Source organism: Cajanus cajan, chromosome 5 (assembly GCF_000230855.2).
Source record: "Cajanus cajan strain Asha chromosome 5, NIPB_CcT2T_4, whole genome shotgun sequence".
Lineage (NCBI taxonomy): Eukaryota > Viridiplantae > Streptophyta > Magnoliopsida > Fabales > Fabaceae > Cajanus > Cajanus cajan.
The window spans coordinates 24,976,792-24,992,693 of NC_138521.1; the positions used below are offsets into that span (position 1 = coordinate 24,976,792).

Sequence of the window (15,902 nt, forward strand, 5' to 3'; positions counted from 1 at the left end):
AAGCCCAATAAAAGTATGGGCCTTCTTCCTTCAAGCCCAACCCATTCCTCTTATTTCTTTTGGACTTGGTCCATTGACATGATGTCATCATGTTGGGTGTGTGAGTGGTAGAGAGCATAAATTGCTTTTTGTGTCACTAACACCAAGGCATGAGATGATCCATGATGGGAATGGGAGCTTTAGGGACTCCTTAGTGAAATCTTTTTAGGCATGAGCATAGTCATGTTGGACATAAACCTCCTAGAGAGCAACGTGTGCTTTGTGTTCATGTTGGACATAAACCTCCTATGCTTAGCTAGGAGGTTTACGTCTAACATGAGCATAAGCATGGGGTACGCCATGCTTGGTGTCACCTTGCTTATGTTCAGTTATCAGTATATGTGAATGTTGTTTTATTTTGGTATGCATAATTAAATTGAGTGATCTATATTAATTGATTAATTATGGTATGTTAAGGTATTATGAAAATTGTATGTAAATTGATAGTGATTGTAACTTTGTGTTATCCTCGTGGTTATTCATGGGATGTATGATGTGTTATGTGTGAACCATGTGTTAGTTATGTGTTTTTAAGTCTAAATCGAGGCTAGTTGGGATGAAAGTTTAGGTGTGATCACCTAGTCGTGATGTGTAACATGAACTTAAGATAATAAACAAATATGGTATTAATATGAATTAGGTCTTGTGTGACATGAATCATTTGCATAACTTGTTTTGTGACATGTTCTCCTAGGCTACTCTATGTGTGCCTTCGGACAAGGGTTGAAATGTTTTACTGGTACCACATGCATATAGTATAGAGAAATTCGTGTCCATTTCATTGATGTGAACATGATGGTTATTTTTTTCAGTGGAATGTCTTCAATGAATTGTGGAATACTTGACTATGAAGTTGTGTGTATACTGATTTAAGTATCTATTTGTGTATATGTGATATCTTGTTATGTGTGGTTATCCGATCATATCTTACACTAGTAGCTAGAGTAAGATATTTCTCACTTCCTTTTTTTTTGTTGGTGTTCTTGTGTATGTCTGCTAGTGAGGATCAACATGTAGATTATGAGGTTAGATATGAGACTTAAGCCATATGCTGGGTATTATACTTTGATAGGATGTGACATCAAAACTTTAGTTACGATTAATTTCTTGTTTTTAGTAATTCTTAATGAGTAGGATTCAATGTTAGTTGTTTCTAATTGTATTTACTTGTCTTTACTTATGACTTATTCCTTTGGTTTAATGTATGTATATGATACCTCTATTTGAAGAATTTTGTGAATTGTTTCGTTTTATTGAAATTATTTTTGGATTTCATGTTATTTCCTTAGTATTATTTGATTTTATTAATATATAGAATATAAAATGTGATATATTAAATACATCATTGCATAACAGACATATCATATGATCAAAAAGATTTTGCATAATTTGAAAGCTATAACTCCAAAAATTTAGAAAATAGAAAATAAATAGACTAAATTCTCTCTAAGACCCATCAACAACTAAATTACATATAAAGAAACAAATAAAATTTAAATCCATTCCAGAAAGTAATAGTTGGATTTTAATTATATTTCTATTTAAAAGATTTAAATTTCCATTCTCTATTAAAACATTTGCCAAGATCTAATAAATCAAGGAAATTAAATGATTTTAAAAGTTTAGAAGTTAGAAATTAAGAAAACAATGGGGTTTTGTTCATTACTGATGAGCATTGTGACGCTCATCTACCCCTATGTATGATACCAATTAAACTCATAAAATCTCGAATACACCGTCATAAAAATTTATAAACAAAATAATCCAGTTCATTTGAAAAGTAAATAAATCGAGTAGTAGTAACAAATTATGATTCAAAAATACTGAGATAAAAAAGAAGTAATATAATTCCTAAACTACTTCAAATCCCCGATGTCACATTGGCATCAAAGTTCCACACACACCTAGACTTCTCCCTACTCCTCCCAGGACTGAGGACCCTCATCTGCAAAACATACAAAAGATACACCAACAACAAACAAGGAGTGAGAACAATCTCACTCTATAGGGAATGGGTCGCAACCCTTAGCATCCCATCCCTTCACGATAAATAGTTATAACAATAACAAGTCATACTTCAAACTATAATAATCATAATTCACACTTCAGCTTCAATTATAGATAACATCAATTCCATCCATCAACAGACACAAAAATGCAATGTGATATGCACCTACAGCTAAATGCATGGGGTACCCGACTATCATCATCAAGAATATATAGTTTGTATCTGAGTCCCAAGTTAACCTTAGGCTACCAACACATAAGTGTTCCTACCAGAACACTAACAGGTTCCCACCAAAACCACAGAAACAGGTTCCCTCTAGAACTACAGAATAGTTTCCCACCAGAACAGTAAAATTATGCAAATATGATGCATGTCACAACCATGCAAATGCTCTTTATAACTTCATTGTGATCATCATATCACCCATCATTCATAAACATCTATACTCATTCACATCAATTATCATCCATCAATGCTTTTATATAAATACATTGTGATCATCATATCATCTATCATTCATAAACATTTATACTCATTCACATCCATTATCATCCATCAATGCTTTTATTTAAATACATGATCATCATATCATCCATCATTCATAAACATCTATACTTATTCACATCAATTATCATCCATTAAGATAGAAAATCATCATTAATCAAGCATAAATGCATATATACATGTTCATCACTACACAATTAATTGTTAACATCATCATATCATCATTTAAAACATCACAAAGGAGTCTCTTGACAATCTACACCAGGCTTGGGAACCTGATGGAAGTGCTTGAAGAAATGATTGATGTATTCCTTCAATCTCCACCTTCATGGACATCTTCTTCTCTCGAGGTCACAAACACTCCAATGATGAATGAAGAACAAGCTTCAAAAAGCTTGTAAAAGCAACTAGATGCATTCGGTTTCTTCCTTGAGAAGTAGGAAAAAAATGGAACCAAGGCACAAAAGAAGAACTCCTTTATGAAGGTCCTAGGGAGAAAGTGATTCTCCACGGATTTAGAGGTCTTTGGAAGAGAGAAATTTGAGAGAAAATTATGATTTCATATATCCAAAGTGATTACAAATGAGAGGTTTAGGAATTTATAGAAGTAGGTAGCTTGTGGAGCAAGCTAAACTTAACCATGGTTCAAGTGAACCATGGTTGGCTTAGCTTCACCGTCCACTCTAGTTTAGGAGGCTTGTGGAGCAAGCTTCTATCTTAGCTTGCTTGGGAAGCAAGCTAAGTTAGAAGCTTGTAGCACAAGCTTCCTAAGGCACCAAGGTTTAAGAAGCAATTCGGCCAAGGAGGAAGCTAGGCGGCCTTGGGCTTGTTTGTCCACTTAATCCGTTTCAAAGATTTTGGATTTGGTTTAGTTAGGTTCACCTAATGATGGTGAGACCTAGCTAAATCAATTCCTTGAAAAATATGGAGCAAAACAAGTTCAATATGTAAAATTTGGCCTAGACCCAATTCTGGCCCAATTGCTAATCACACCCTCATGTCTTGCTATTTGCCACCCCACTTCTACTACTGAAAAATGTAAAATGGGTGACCTTTAATACAAGGTCAAATAGAGAAAAAGTCTTCAAAGAACCTACTCTAAATACACTATAGAATGTTGTTCTATAGAAAGGAAATAAAGTGTCTCACAAATACAAAGGCAAAAAAAAGCCTATACAAAGAAAACTATGTACAATAGAACTAGGCCTTCTCTTCATGATAAGGTGGTCCACATGAAGATTACCTTGGGCTTAGAAAGCCCATTAACCTTCAAGCTATCCAGTTCCTCCTGTATGCTTTTGGCCATAGCTATAGTAATTGGGCCCTTGGCCCATGGTCCATCAAAACCCATGCCCAGCTTTAAGCCAAGATAGAGAGCATTATGGTGAACTTACACTTGACTTAATAAATTCACACCTGAATTAATTATGCTCTACTTAAAAATAACAAGCTCGGTTTAAAAATAATAGGCCCAACTTAAAAATAACAAGCCTAACTTAAAAAAAAAAACACAACAAGTCCAGCTTTAAGCTGAGACAAAAAACACCAGATTCGTCTTGCACCCGGTGTGGACATTTTCCTGTCCGATGCCAGCACGTTTGGGCAAGTCCATTATATACATGAAGGCATGGCTGACTTTGAGCACTCAAGCCTGGCACCGCGTGCGATCCAACACCCAATCACCAACATCAAAATTTCTAGATCTTGAAATAAATGTTTCCATAATAAATCATACAAATTATAATCTCCCAGAACTCATTTTACATCCAGAACTTCACCAATTTTATCGTTTACAACTTTTACACCTTAAATTCAACAAATTTCTCGTTTTAACACCTTTCTACAGGACACTCAATTAATTACTCTAAAAATATCTGATCATCAAATAAATTACATATTCAAAATCTACTCGATAAATCACATCAAATGCACATAACAATTCATCAAATAGAAAACTTATGGGATTGGGGTCAATCCTTCTAGGGTTCTAACCCCTTTCTATAGAGCACTCAATTAACTACTCTAAAAACATCTGATCATCAAATAAATTACATATTTGGAATCTACTCGATAAATTACATCAAACACGCACAATATCTCATAAAATAGATAACTTATGGGATTGGGACTAATCCCTCTACCCTTCATGCATACACTCAATCCCTAGAAGGATAATGATATAAATGCATATATTTTCTTCTACATTTCTTTTCCTCTTATGACTTTTTAATATGTTGTATGTACAAAGTCATTGTCAAGCAAAATATAATAGGACAAAATTTAGACAGATAAAATTTGGTGTTACGGCTAGAAAAGAAAACGAGTCATCGCTTTATAACTCTTGTAGAATAAAGATAAAAAAAAATTCATTGTTTATGATTATCTTGGTTAATAGGTTCATTTTTCTTTTCTATATTCTACTATAAACTTTGAATTATTTATTCTGCCAGTTAAATACACAACTAAGGCAGGAGATGTGTAATATATCCCGTCATAAATTGTTTTATATGTTTACTAACTTTCACACAATATCTTTATGGCAGGTAGAGATGGGAATAAGTTAGGCTTATGGCCTAACATCTTTAAAAATTTTCCTAGCCTAACTTGTTTAATAAAAAAGCCAAATTTAGATTTTATTTATATAAAAGGTCAGGTTTAAGCTTATAGAAAAGAATGTTAGGCCTGATAAATTAGTCTATTTATTTATATAATGTTCTCACCTGAGATTGGATCGGTGACGATCTCTCCGATGAGATTGGTGAGCCTCCACTAGTTCGTAGGTTGTTTGCTCCAAGGTGGGGGTGATACCAACAAAAGAGACTCTTATGTTAAAATTAGTTCTTGATAGTGTAGATGTCTCGTATATATAACAGACGTACCTTGGTGATATTAGGGTTTTTACTGTTTACTGACACATTGACATTTTTAGGGTTTTACCTTGTGATTGCAGTGCGGTGACAAGATTGTATTTTTATCTGTTTGATGACGTGGCCTCTTTGGGCCGACGTGGTGTTCCTATATCCATGCTTCATGGCCAAGCTGAGGAACTCGGCAATAATGAGTTTACTGCTTGGTCAGGCTGGTAAACCTTTGACTGAGTCTTGGTCAGGTTGCTAAACCTTTGACCGAGTAGGCAGCTTGGTGAGGGACAAGTCGGCAACTCGGCTGGCCAGTACATATAATATAATAAAAAATTGATATATATATATATATATATATATATATATATATATTATTAAAAATATAAATTAACTAATAAATCTATTAAAAAAATAAATTATCAATATTTAAAATATTTTTATACAATTATTTTTTTATTATAGGATTTAGAAGATTACAACCTGTACATAAGTGTATATCAACGTACATAAGTTACATATGATTTGTCCCTTCAACAAAAAATGATTTAATTTTTCTCCTATATTTCTTTTAAAATTTTAATTTTAATAATATTAAGTAAAATATATTTTAAAAATAATTTTTTAATTTTGAAAAATTAAGTTTATTTGTCTAATTAGCTAGCATTAGTAATTTAAATAGGCTTTTAAATAGTCTAATAGGTCAGGCCAAACTTTAAAAAGACTAGGCTAGGCTTATAAAAGCCTATATAGAAAATAGGTCAAACTTAAGCTTTAATTTTGCAGAACAAGCCCAATCTATATATTCAAGGCCTGACCTGGCTTGACTTGGCCTATTCACATCCCTACTTATGACCTATGTGTGAGTCTACATCAACAAATGTTATTAAGTATGGATTATCCCTCCAATAGAAAATGATTCACTTTTTCTCCTTTATTTCTTTTTAAATTTAAATTTTTATAATATTGAGTAAACTATATTTTTAAAAATAAATTTATTTATATAATATAACAAAAAATTAATATACTTATATTATTAAAAATATAAATAAACAAATAAATTTATATAAAAAAATTATCAATATTTAAAATATTTTTTTATACAATTATTTTTTTCAATATAATTTTTAAAGTAATCATGACAAACATTCATCGCAACATGATAGACTATGGCCAAGGCCAAGGAATCCAAGAGGTGATATACTAAAAGAACCAAGAGGAATGAGATGATCTTAAAGACCTTTTTCTTATGTTTGTACATATAGTAGTTCTTTTGTATAGGTTATTTTTGCCTTTGTATTTGTGAGACACTTTACTTGCTTTTTCTAGTGTTTGTATATTGATTTCAAGGTAGGTTACTTGGAGAGTTTAACTCCATTTAACCTCCCTAGTTGATACATTCATTTTGTATTTTTTCAGTAGAGAAAAGGGGGTGACAATTAGCAAAGCTAGGGAGTGTGACTAGTAATTGGGCCAGAACTGGGCCTAGGCAAAATTTTATATATTGGACTCATTTTGCTCCTAATTTTTCATAGATTTGATTTAACTAGGTCTCATCATCATATGATGAACCTAACTAAACCAAATCAAATATTTTTGAATTAATTCATGGAGCAATTTTGAGCCAAGGCCGCCTAGCCTTTCTTCCTTGTTCATGGCCGAAATTCACTTAGTCTTCCTTCTAGTTTTGAAGCTTCTCCTCCAAGTTTCTAAACCTTGGTAGGTTAGGATGACCTTACCATGGTTCTTAAGTGAACCATGGTCAAGGTTAGCTTCTCCTACAACTTTTAGAAACCATGGATGGTTAGCTTCACCTTACCATGGTTCCTAGTGAACCATGGTTAAGGTTAGCTTCTCCTAGAAGCTACCTCTCCCTATATATTTGTTTTCTCTACACTTGTACTCACTTTTGGACATTTATGAGAATTAGAAATCAGATTTCTCTCTCATTTTCAAGAGTCAATTTCGTGAGAAACCTCCTCCTAGGTTCTCTCTCAAAGTTCCTTCTCCTAGAAGCTTGGTTTCTCAAGCTTCTTCACTTTTTCAAGAGGTAACCGAACCTCTCTTAGGTGCTTCTCCACCATTGGAGAATCCTCCAAGGTGATTCCACCACCTTCAAGGAGTTCAACCTCATGGAGCATTTCGGTCCTTGCATGGAAAGCTTGGAAGAATATCAATCCTCTCCAAGTACTTCCATCACAACATGAATAAGGATGAGAATTGGTTAAGCCTTAAATAGGAGTCTATGACCTCGCATCTTTAAAGTCTAGTCTGACGTGTTTAATAAAAAGGTCAAGTTTAGACTTTTAAAAAAATTTATTTATATTAAAAAAAAAAGTCAGGCTTAAGCTTATAAAAAGCCTATTAGCCTTCATAAATCAGCCTATTTATATAATATAACAAAAATTAATACATATATTTTCTAAAATATATATATAAAAATAAATTATCAATATTTAAAATAATTTTTTATACAATTTTTTATTATAGGGTTTATAAGTTGCATGAATGTATATCAACAGACATAATTACGTATAAATTGTCCCTTCAACAAAAAGTTGATTTTTTGAAATCTAAATTTTAATAATATTGCGTAAATTATATTTTAAAAATAATTTTGTTTACTTTTAAAAATTCAATTTATGTGCCTAAATTACATTAATAATTTAAATTGAATTTTAAATAGGCTAATAACTTAGATCAGACTTTAAAAAAGTTATATAAAAATATATGATAGAAAATAGGCTGGGCTTAAGCGTTAATTATGCAAAATAAGTCCAACCAAAGCTTGGTGTAGCCTGGCTCGGCCTATTCACATCCCTACTTATGATTTATGCATTAGTGTACATCAACCAATGTGGTTAAGTATGAATTATTGAGTAAACTATATTTTTAAAATAAATTTATTTATATAATCTAACAAAAATTAATATACTTATATTATTAAAAATATAAATAAAGAAATAAATTCATAAAATAAAAACAAATTATCAATATTTAAAATATTTTTTTTATATAATTATTATTTTTTCATTATAGTTTTATAAGCTAACGACTTGCGTCAATGTACATGAATATATATGGTTGCACATGAGTCATCCCTTGAACAGAAAATAATTCATTATTTCTCTATTTTTCTTTTAAAATTTAAAATTTAATAATATTGAGTAAATTATATTTAAAAAATAAATTTGTTGACTATATAAAATTTAAGTTTATTAGGCTAATTAACATTATTAATATAAATAGGCTTTTGAATTAGTTAATAGATTTAACTAGACTTTAAAATGGTCAAGTCAGACCTATGAAAAAAAGCCTATAATAAATAAATTGACAATTTTAGGCTTTAATTTTTTTAAATAGACCCAAATTATATATTTAAAGCCTAACATTTATTCTCATCCCTAGTTGTGTATAGAAAGCAAATGTTAGGCAAATTTTAATAGGACAAAATTTAGAATAACAAAATTTGATGAATACTACAATAAAAGGTAATGAGTCATTTGTCTCCACAATATTTAATCTACTAATTAATTCCACAACAACAATAAAAAAATGTAATATTTTTTGTCATACATTTTTCATAATACCACTTTTGCTATGCTTACTAAATTTCACTAGAGTATTCGTGACAGACAATCATTGCAACATGAAGCACGACTATTCCCGTAAAAGAGTTGTTAAATATTGTCTCGCTGTACTGATTGATGATTGTTCTTGCTAATGGTGCAAAGAACTTAATAAAACATTAATAACATAGCATACTTAAATATCTTTTGGTAGGAAGAAATTAATTTAGAAAAAGAATTAATATACGTATATTAGTAAAAATTTAAATAAACAAATAAATTAATAAAACAAATACAAAAACAAATAATCAATATTTAAAATATATTTTCATATATAGATTTATAAGCTTCTGACCTATGAGTGTAGGTCAACATACATCGTTAAACATGAATTATCCTCACACAAAACATGATTCACTTATTCTCTTATATTTCTTTTTAAATTTAAATTTCTATAATATTGAGTAAACTGTATTTTAAAATAAATTTATTTATGTATTATAATTAAAAATTAATATACTTATATTATTAAAAAAAATAAATAAACAAATAATTTATAAAACAAAAACAAATTATCAATCTTTAAAATATTTTTTTATACAATGGTTTTTTTCTTCATTACAATTTTATAAGCTTATAACCTTGTGACTGAGTGTATATAAACATACATGGTTATGCATGAATTGTCCCTTGAGCAAAAAATAATTTACTATTTCCCTAAATTAAAATTTAAATTTTAATAATATTGAGTAAATTATATTTTAAAAATAAATTTGTTGACGATTTAAAATTTAAGTTTGTTGGCTTAATTAACATTGTTAATATAAATAGATTTTTAAAATAACTAATAGGTTAGGCCAGACTTTAAAATAGTCAGGTCAGGCTTATAAAAGAAGCGTATGATAGATAATACAACAAGTTTAGGCTTTAATTTTTTAAAACAGACCCAACTTATATATTCAAAGCTTGAAATAATCTAGCTTATTTCGATCCCTAGTTGTGTGTACAAAACAAATTTCAAACAAATTTTAATAAGACAAATTTTAGAATAACAAAATTTGATGAATACTACAATAAAAAGGTAACTAGTCATATGTCTTTGCAATATTTAATCTACTAGTTAATACCACAACAACAACAACAATGTAATATTTCTTGTCATACATTTTTCACAATAACTCTTTTGCTATGCTTATTAAATTTCTCTTAAAGTATCCATGGCAGACATTCATTGCAACATGAGGCATGATTCTTCCCATAGGAGAGTTGTTAAATATTGTCTTGCTGTATTGATTGATATTGATGATTGTTCTTGCTAATGGGAAAAAGTAACTTAATAAAAAATCAATAACTAGGATAACTTAAATATCCTTTTGTAGGAAGAATTAATTTAGAAAAAATAAGAAGACATCTTGTAAACTTAGACATTAATGAGATGGAGAGTGTAAGAACATAGCAACATGCTTCAGAGAATGTGGTTGTAGAGGACCTATGTTTGTTGACAATTTTTGTGGTTTATCCTGAAAGTCGCTATTATCTAAGTAACTTCTATAAGTTTACTACATTTTGTTATGATGAGGAAAATATCTAGTGGGACCACTCATACACGTGACAACTAATTCAAAAAAACGGAGACCGAAATTGAGAGACTGAAATTGGACATTTGAGAGAACAAATTTAATAATAGGGGAAGAGAGTGATTTTTATTTTTCTAGCTGATTTCTCTTTTCTTCAAAATATTCTTATCTTACTTTCTTGAGGTCATGTACTCATTGTTTCGACAAAACCTCTTTTGTTAAATAGTTCATGCTACATAAAATTTCTGCATACTTCATACAAAATTTTGTGTACATAATTTACTTTAATATAATCTTCCTTATATAGTGTTTTCATTGAGTTATTGTTGAGTCATTTTTTACACTACAAAAAAATGTGTGATTTATGGGAGTTTCTGACCGTTAAAAACCGCCACAAATCGTATTACTTGTGTACCATCGCCAAAAATGATTTGTGGTGGATATTAAAAAATTCAATCACTTTATGGCGGTTTACTTAATTCAATGTGTTTAAAAACGCCACAAAATTGTAGTTTTGTTTGACTTGTTAGACATTTTCTGGCGGGTTAAAACCCCCACAAAATTCATTTTAATTCTGCCTATTTCAATGTTTCTGGCGGTTATAAACCCCCACAAATTGCTTTTTACTTGTTTACATTTTCTGGAAATTTTAAATCAGAAAAATGCATTTTATCTCACATTTTCTGACAGTTTTAAACCATAAAAAATACACTTTATTTTATGGTACATTTTTATTATTTTTAAAATATATTTGGAATTATTTTAAAAGCATGTTCTTATTATAAATTGACAAATAATAACCTATATATTTTAGGTATTTATCAAATTATTATTCAAAATTGTCACTAACTATATTAATCATTTAAAATTAATAATGACTATATTATATTATTATTTAATTCAAGAATAATAATTTTAGTTATCGAATTCTAGGATCACTTATTTTAGTAAATTCTACCTATAATTGTAATAATATTTATGTGTTTTGTATGTTTTTTGTTTAAATATAATTACATAAACAAGCTCAATACCACCTGAAAGAAAGGGCAGGAAATGTGAGATATTTCCTAATTAATTATTTGAATATATAGGTTCTGTATCTGGAACCAAGCTAGTACTTTCAAAAAGTGATGCACAAGCACAACATGTAAACTTCTTTACTGCAGTTTTAATAAATAAAAAAATTAAAAATTTAAATGAGAAGCTGAAATTGAACATGAAACAAACAAAAATACTACCCAGCATAAGTATTCAGAGCAACCTCCAAGAAATAACAATATCAAATCAGAGCTGCATCATATGGGAGGAGGTAAAAGTAACACTAATACCAAGTAGAAATTCAAACTCACCATGAAATAAACAAAGGGAAAGAGTGATGCCACAGGCAACGCTGTATTGAAAAACAGAGGGACATCAGAGATAAATATAGAACCTGTTTCAGTCAACTGAGTGTAGAAACTATAGATATAATTAAGATAACAAGATATGTTAATACATAGAAAGAAAAAGAAAAACTGATTCTAGAGTACAACTTGAAAAACACTAACTAGTTTAGTGTTAAAACATCAGCTGAGAAAGGATGAATATATTTCAATTTATTGCAGTCATCAATCATAGTGGGGAGTAATGTTAAGTTTTGCTGATCTCTATTTTTATATGATAATGATACTAGACCTTTGAAAAACTACCAAAGGGTCTAACTCAATTGGTTGAGAAGCTGCATGAATCGATATAAATTTCTAACACTAAACTCCGATTCTGATATTCTGATAGATTGTTAAAAACAAAATAAAAAAGACAAATCTCATATACACACAAGAAATAACCCCAATGGCGATTGTATGGATTAACGACTACATCACATGTAAGGGTGTAGAAAACATTGTGAAATTTAATGCCAATGTGTGACAAATAAAACTCAAAATGTAGTAAAACCTATTTAATGACGTTAACAAAAAGCTACAGTTTTTTACACCAGAGACTTACGAGTAGAAAAACAAGACCATGCAAGAAGCCAACGATAACCAAAGCCAGATACATCTGGAAGTAATACACCTGCAAAGATCCGAAAGCTACTTTAACATTTCTTGAGCAGACAATCTAGTGTTGGAGCCAAGGTGATATGTCACATACCACAAAAATTTCTGATGTTGAGAAGCAAAGGACGAGAACTCCAACTAATTTTTTAAGTGTGATTCCACTTCCAAGCAAAGATAAATAATACATAAAGAAAAATGTCAAACATAATAATTTAGACAGACACTAATAATTCAACCACCAATCAAATAATTTTTGTAACGAGTTATTTCGCTGACAACAGAGCAAGAGTTATATCAAAGCTCCACTACCAAATAACTTATAAGATAAACTTGTCACAAAGTCCAATGGATCAAAAGTTCACATGTTAAAGTTCTTGTGCATGTGTATCCAATTCGATTTTGTCCGATACTGATATGATTATTTGAAAATATTGGATATGGTGTAAGATACATATTTAGATATGTATAAAATATAGAAGAATGCACTCAACCAACCAACACAGCCACTCTGCATGTCCACCCATAATTGCCGCTGAGTGGCTGACTAGAAGTCTGAATATCCCTTCTTTCTTATCAAGGATATGGATCCATAATGTGATGAGTTTACCCATTTATTGGGATTAATTGTAGTGTCTCCTTGACTTTCAGCTACATGTGTGAGAATGCTAAAATTGAGGCTACAGTGTACGTTAGTGTTGCTTGCAAACTAATGATCCATAAACCAATTATTTATAATAAAAGTCAAAAGAAAGAACAAAAGGATGAAAGGGAAAAGTTTGTTTCACATTTTTACCAATCTAATAACATTAATAGATCCGTGCTTTCGTAGACACAATGATGAACCATAATGTTATCTGCAAGGAGATCACTACACTGCCTGCATCAAATTAATGGCATACATGTACTTCGTTGTTAGTTCAAGTGTTTGTTCTTTCATCTTTTCTACTTCTAAAACTGTCGATTATGCATGTTAAGGTAAACTTGATCGAACACTTTCTAATAATGCATGGTTCAACACTATGAATAGAATATCATGTTGACCTATGATGAAGCCGAAGAGAGGGAAAAGAAAATGTATAAATAAAAGCATGCTTCCTTTATGCTTAGGTTGTAGATTACACATCAACTATACCAAGAAAAATCATTATCTGAAGAGACATTTGCAAATTATTATGATCAGCTTAAGGAGTATATAAGTGATAACCGATCCATAAAGTTGACTATGAAAAACAAAAAGGTCCTGTAAAATTTATAATTAAAAAAAAAGGAAGTATATATCTGGAACCTAAGTTTTTAAGGAGAACTTATTAACCAGATCAATATTTTGTGGCTATTAAGGATTTTAACTTTATTAAAATATATTTTAACATTATAAATGATAATTCTTTATCTATATCTATATATCCATCTATATATTTAATAAAAACTCATACCATATGGGGAAGTCACGTCAATTTATAGAATAAAGGACAAGACTAACCATGAATGCATGTACTATATGCACACAGAACTCCACAGCAATCCCTATTGACATAATAAGGTTTACAAAAGACACTGCATTGAGTTGAATACCCAAAATTGCCATTACACCCTGCAGGAGTCACAAAGCTCGTGATTTTCATTCTGTAACTAAGTATTAAATAGGATACCAAAAGGGAAAGAAAATAAAAGATGAAACAAAATTCACAACTGTAAGATAAATGATACCATGAGTTCCAAAATTATCATGACCAAAACAAGTAATATTATTGCTGAACTCCACAAGCTGCATTGAATAGCGAACAGAAAAAAAAAATATTATGCTTAAATCCTGAAATGGAGAGAACAAATTTAGAATTTAACAGTAAATATACAAGGTTTAAGTTTGGATATGTTTTATACCTGGATGTGATGACCAGACAAACCACAAAAATAGCACCTGTTATATCATCACAAGTTATTCAATGACAAATGAAATTGGTTAAGGAAAGACAGACTTGATATAATCATATGATACACTTTCACAAGTAATAATTGAAGAAGAATCTAAATCAAGGAGAAAGGGGAAACAAACATGGATAAAAGTGAGGAAACATGAATTAGATTTTCACTTTCCAGCCCCGCCGCCCACCGCCGCAAAATCCTCAATAGCGTCGCCGATCAACGCGACGAGGTCCGTTTTGGATTGTTCCTCGCTCCGATTGATAATCTCTTCCTCGAGGCTCTCAATCTCCGCTCTGCAGCTGGATGCGTCGCGAATCTCCAGTTTGTCGAAAATCAAAGAGAGATGCACTTGATCCGGTCGAGGACCGAAACGACGTCGTTCCGGAGGTTTATGTGTTCGGCTCCGAATTCGGAGCACTGTTTCCGCAGGAGGATAACGAGTTCCCGGTCGTCATTTAGGTGTTGGAGATGGAAAACATCGAGGAGCGTGGAGAGTTCTCCGGTGAGCCTGTGGAAGGTGTCGGCGACGGTTTCGATTTACACGAGGAGATTGAACCTGCTTCTTCCATTGGAGCAATCTTCAATTAGCGTTTTGATCTTGTGGAGAACGATGCACATTTCCTCGAGACAGAGGATGAGAGAGTAGGGGAACAAAACGGAGTTGGAATTGGAAACGCGAATCAGGTCCTCAAAAACGACGCCAAGGAGCTGCGTTTTTGAATTAAGTCTAAAACTTTTCTTTTTTTAATTATTTTTAAAAAATATTTCAATTAAATTGGTAAACATTGTGGCGGTTTAACAGCTGAAAATTTTAATTATTTTTGAGGGTTTAAATAACTCCTAAAATTATATTATTTTTGACCGTTTATAAAAACTGCAAAAAAAAAAAAAAAAAACTCTCACTAATTACCTGATTTTTTTTAGTGTTATCTCTTTTCACTTTTTAATATGTTGCGTGTACAAAGTCAATACCAAACAAAATATAATTTATCAAAATTTATATGGACAAAATTTGGTATTTACCGTAAGAAAGGAAAACAAGACATGTATTCATAACTCTCGTAAAATAAAGAATAAAAACTTTATTATTTATCTTTCACAACAATTATTTGTGCCAAGTAAGGATGAGAATAGGTCAAACCTTAAATAGGAAGTATATGGTCAAGCCTCTTTCTTTAAAGTTTGGTCCGACTTGTTTAATAAAAAGGTCAAATTTAAACTTAAGCTCATAGAAAAGTTTGTTGAGCTTGATAGATCAATCAATTTATTTATATAATAAAAAAATAATATATATATATATATATATATATATATATATATATATATATATATTGAGCCTAGGAGAGCTTGAAGCCTAAAGAAGTTTTGATGATCACAACACAAGT

At 30.7% G+C, this 15,902-nt stretch overlaps 1 protein-coding gene across 8 annotated transcripts; it reads right to left on the bottom strand.

The window, feature by feature from the left end:
* Positions 1–1,786: 1,786 nt before the first annotated feature.
* LOC109793294 (uncharacterized) lies at positions 1,787–15,220 on the bottom strand. Of its 8 annotated transcripts, none has more exons than XM_083075121.1 (9): positions 14,648–15,220; positions 14,476–14,512; positions 14,302–14,359; positions 14,075–14,185; positions 13,388–13,471; positions 12,689–12,755; positions 12,542–12,610; positions 11,905–11,945; positions 1,787–1,984 (listed from the first exon to the last, which is right to left on the bottom strand). In XM_083075121.1, coding segments are annotated over exons 4-9 (273 nt in total). In that variant the 5' UTR covers positions 14,086–14,185; positions 14,302–14,359; positions 14,476–14,512; positions 14,648–15,220; the 3' UTR covers positions 1,787–1,983. The 8 variants fall into 8 exon arrangements, 3 of the variants coding, with proteins under 3 accessions (XP_082931247.1, XP_082931245.1, XP_082931246.1); XM_083075119.1 differs by lacking the exon at positions 1,787–1,984 and adding an exon at positions 8,641–10,293; XM_083075120.1 differs by lacking the exon at positions 1,787–1,984 and adding an exon at positions 11,591–11,715.
* Between the last annotated feature and the right edge of the window lie 682 nt (positions 15,221–15,902).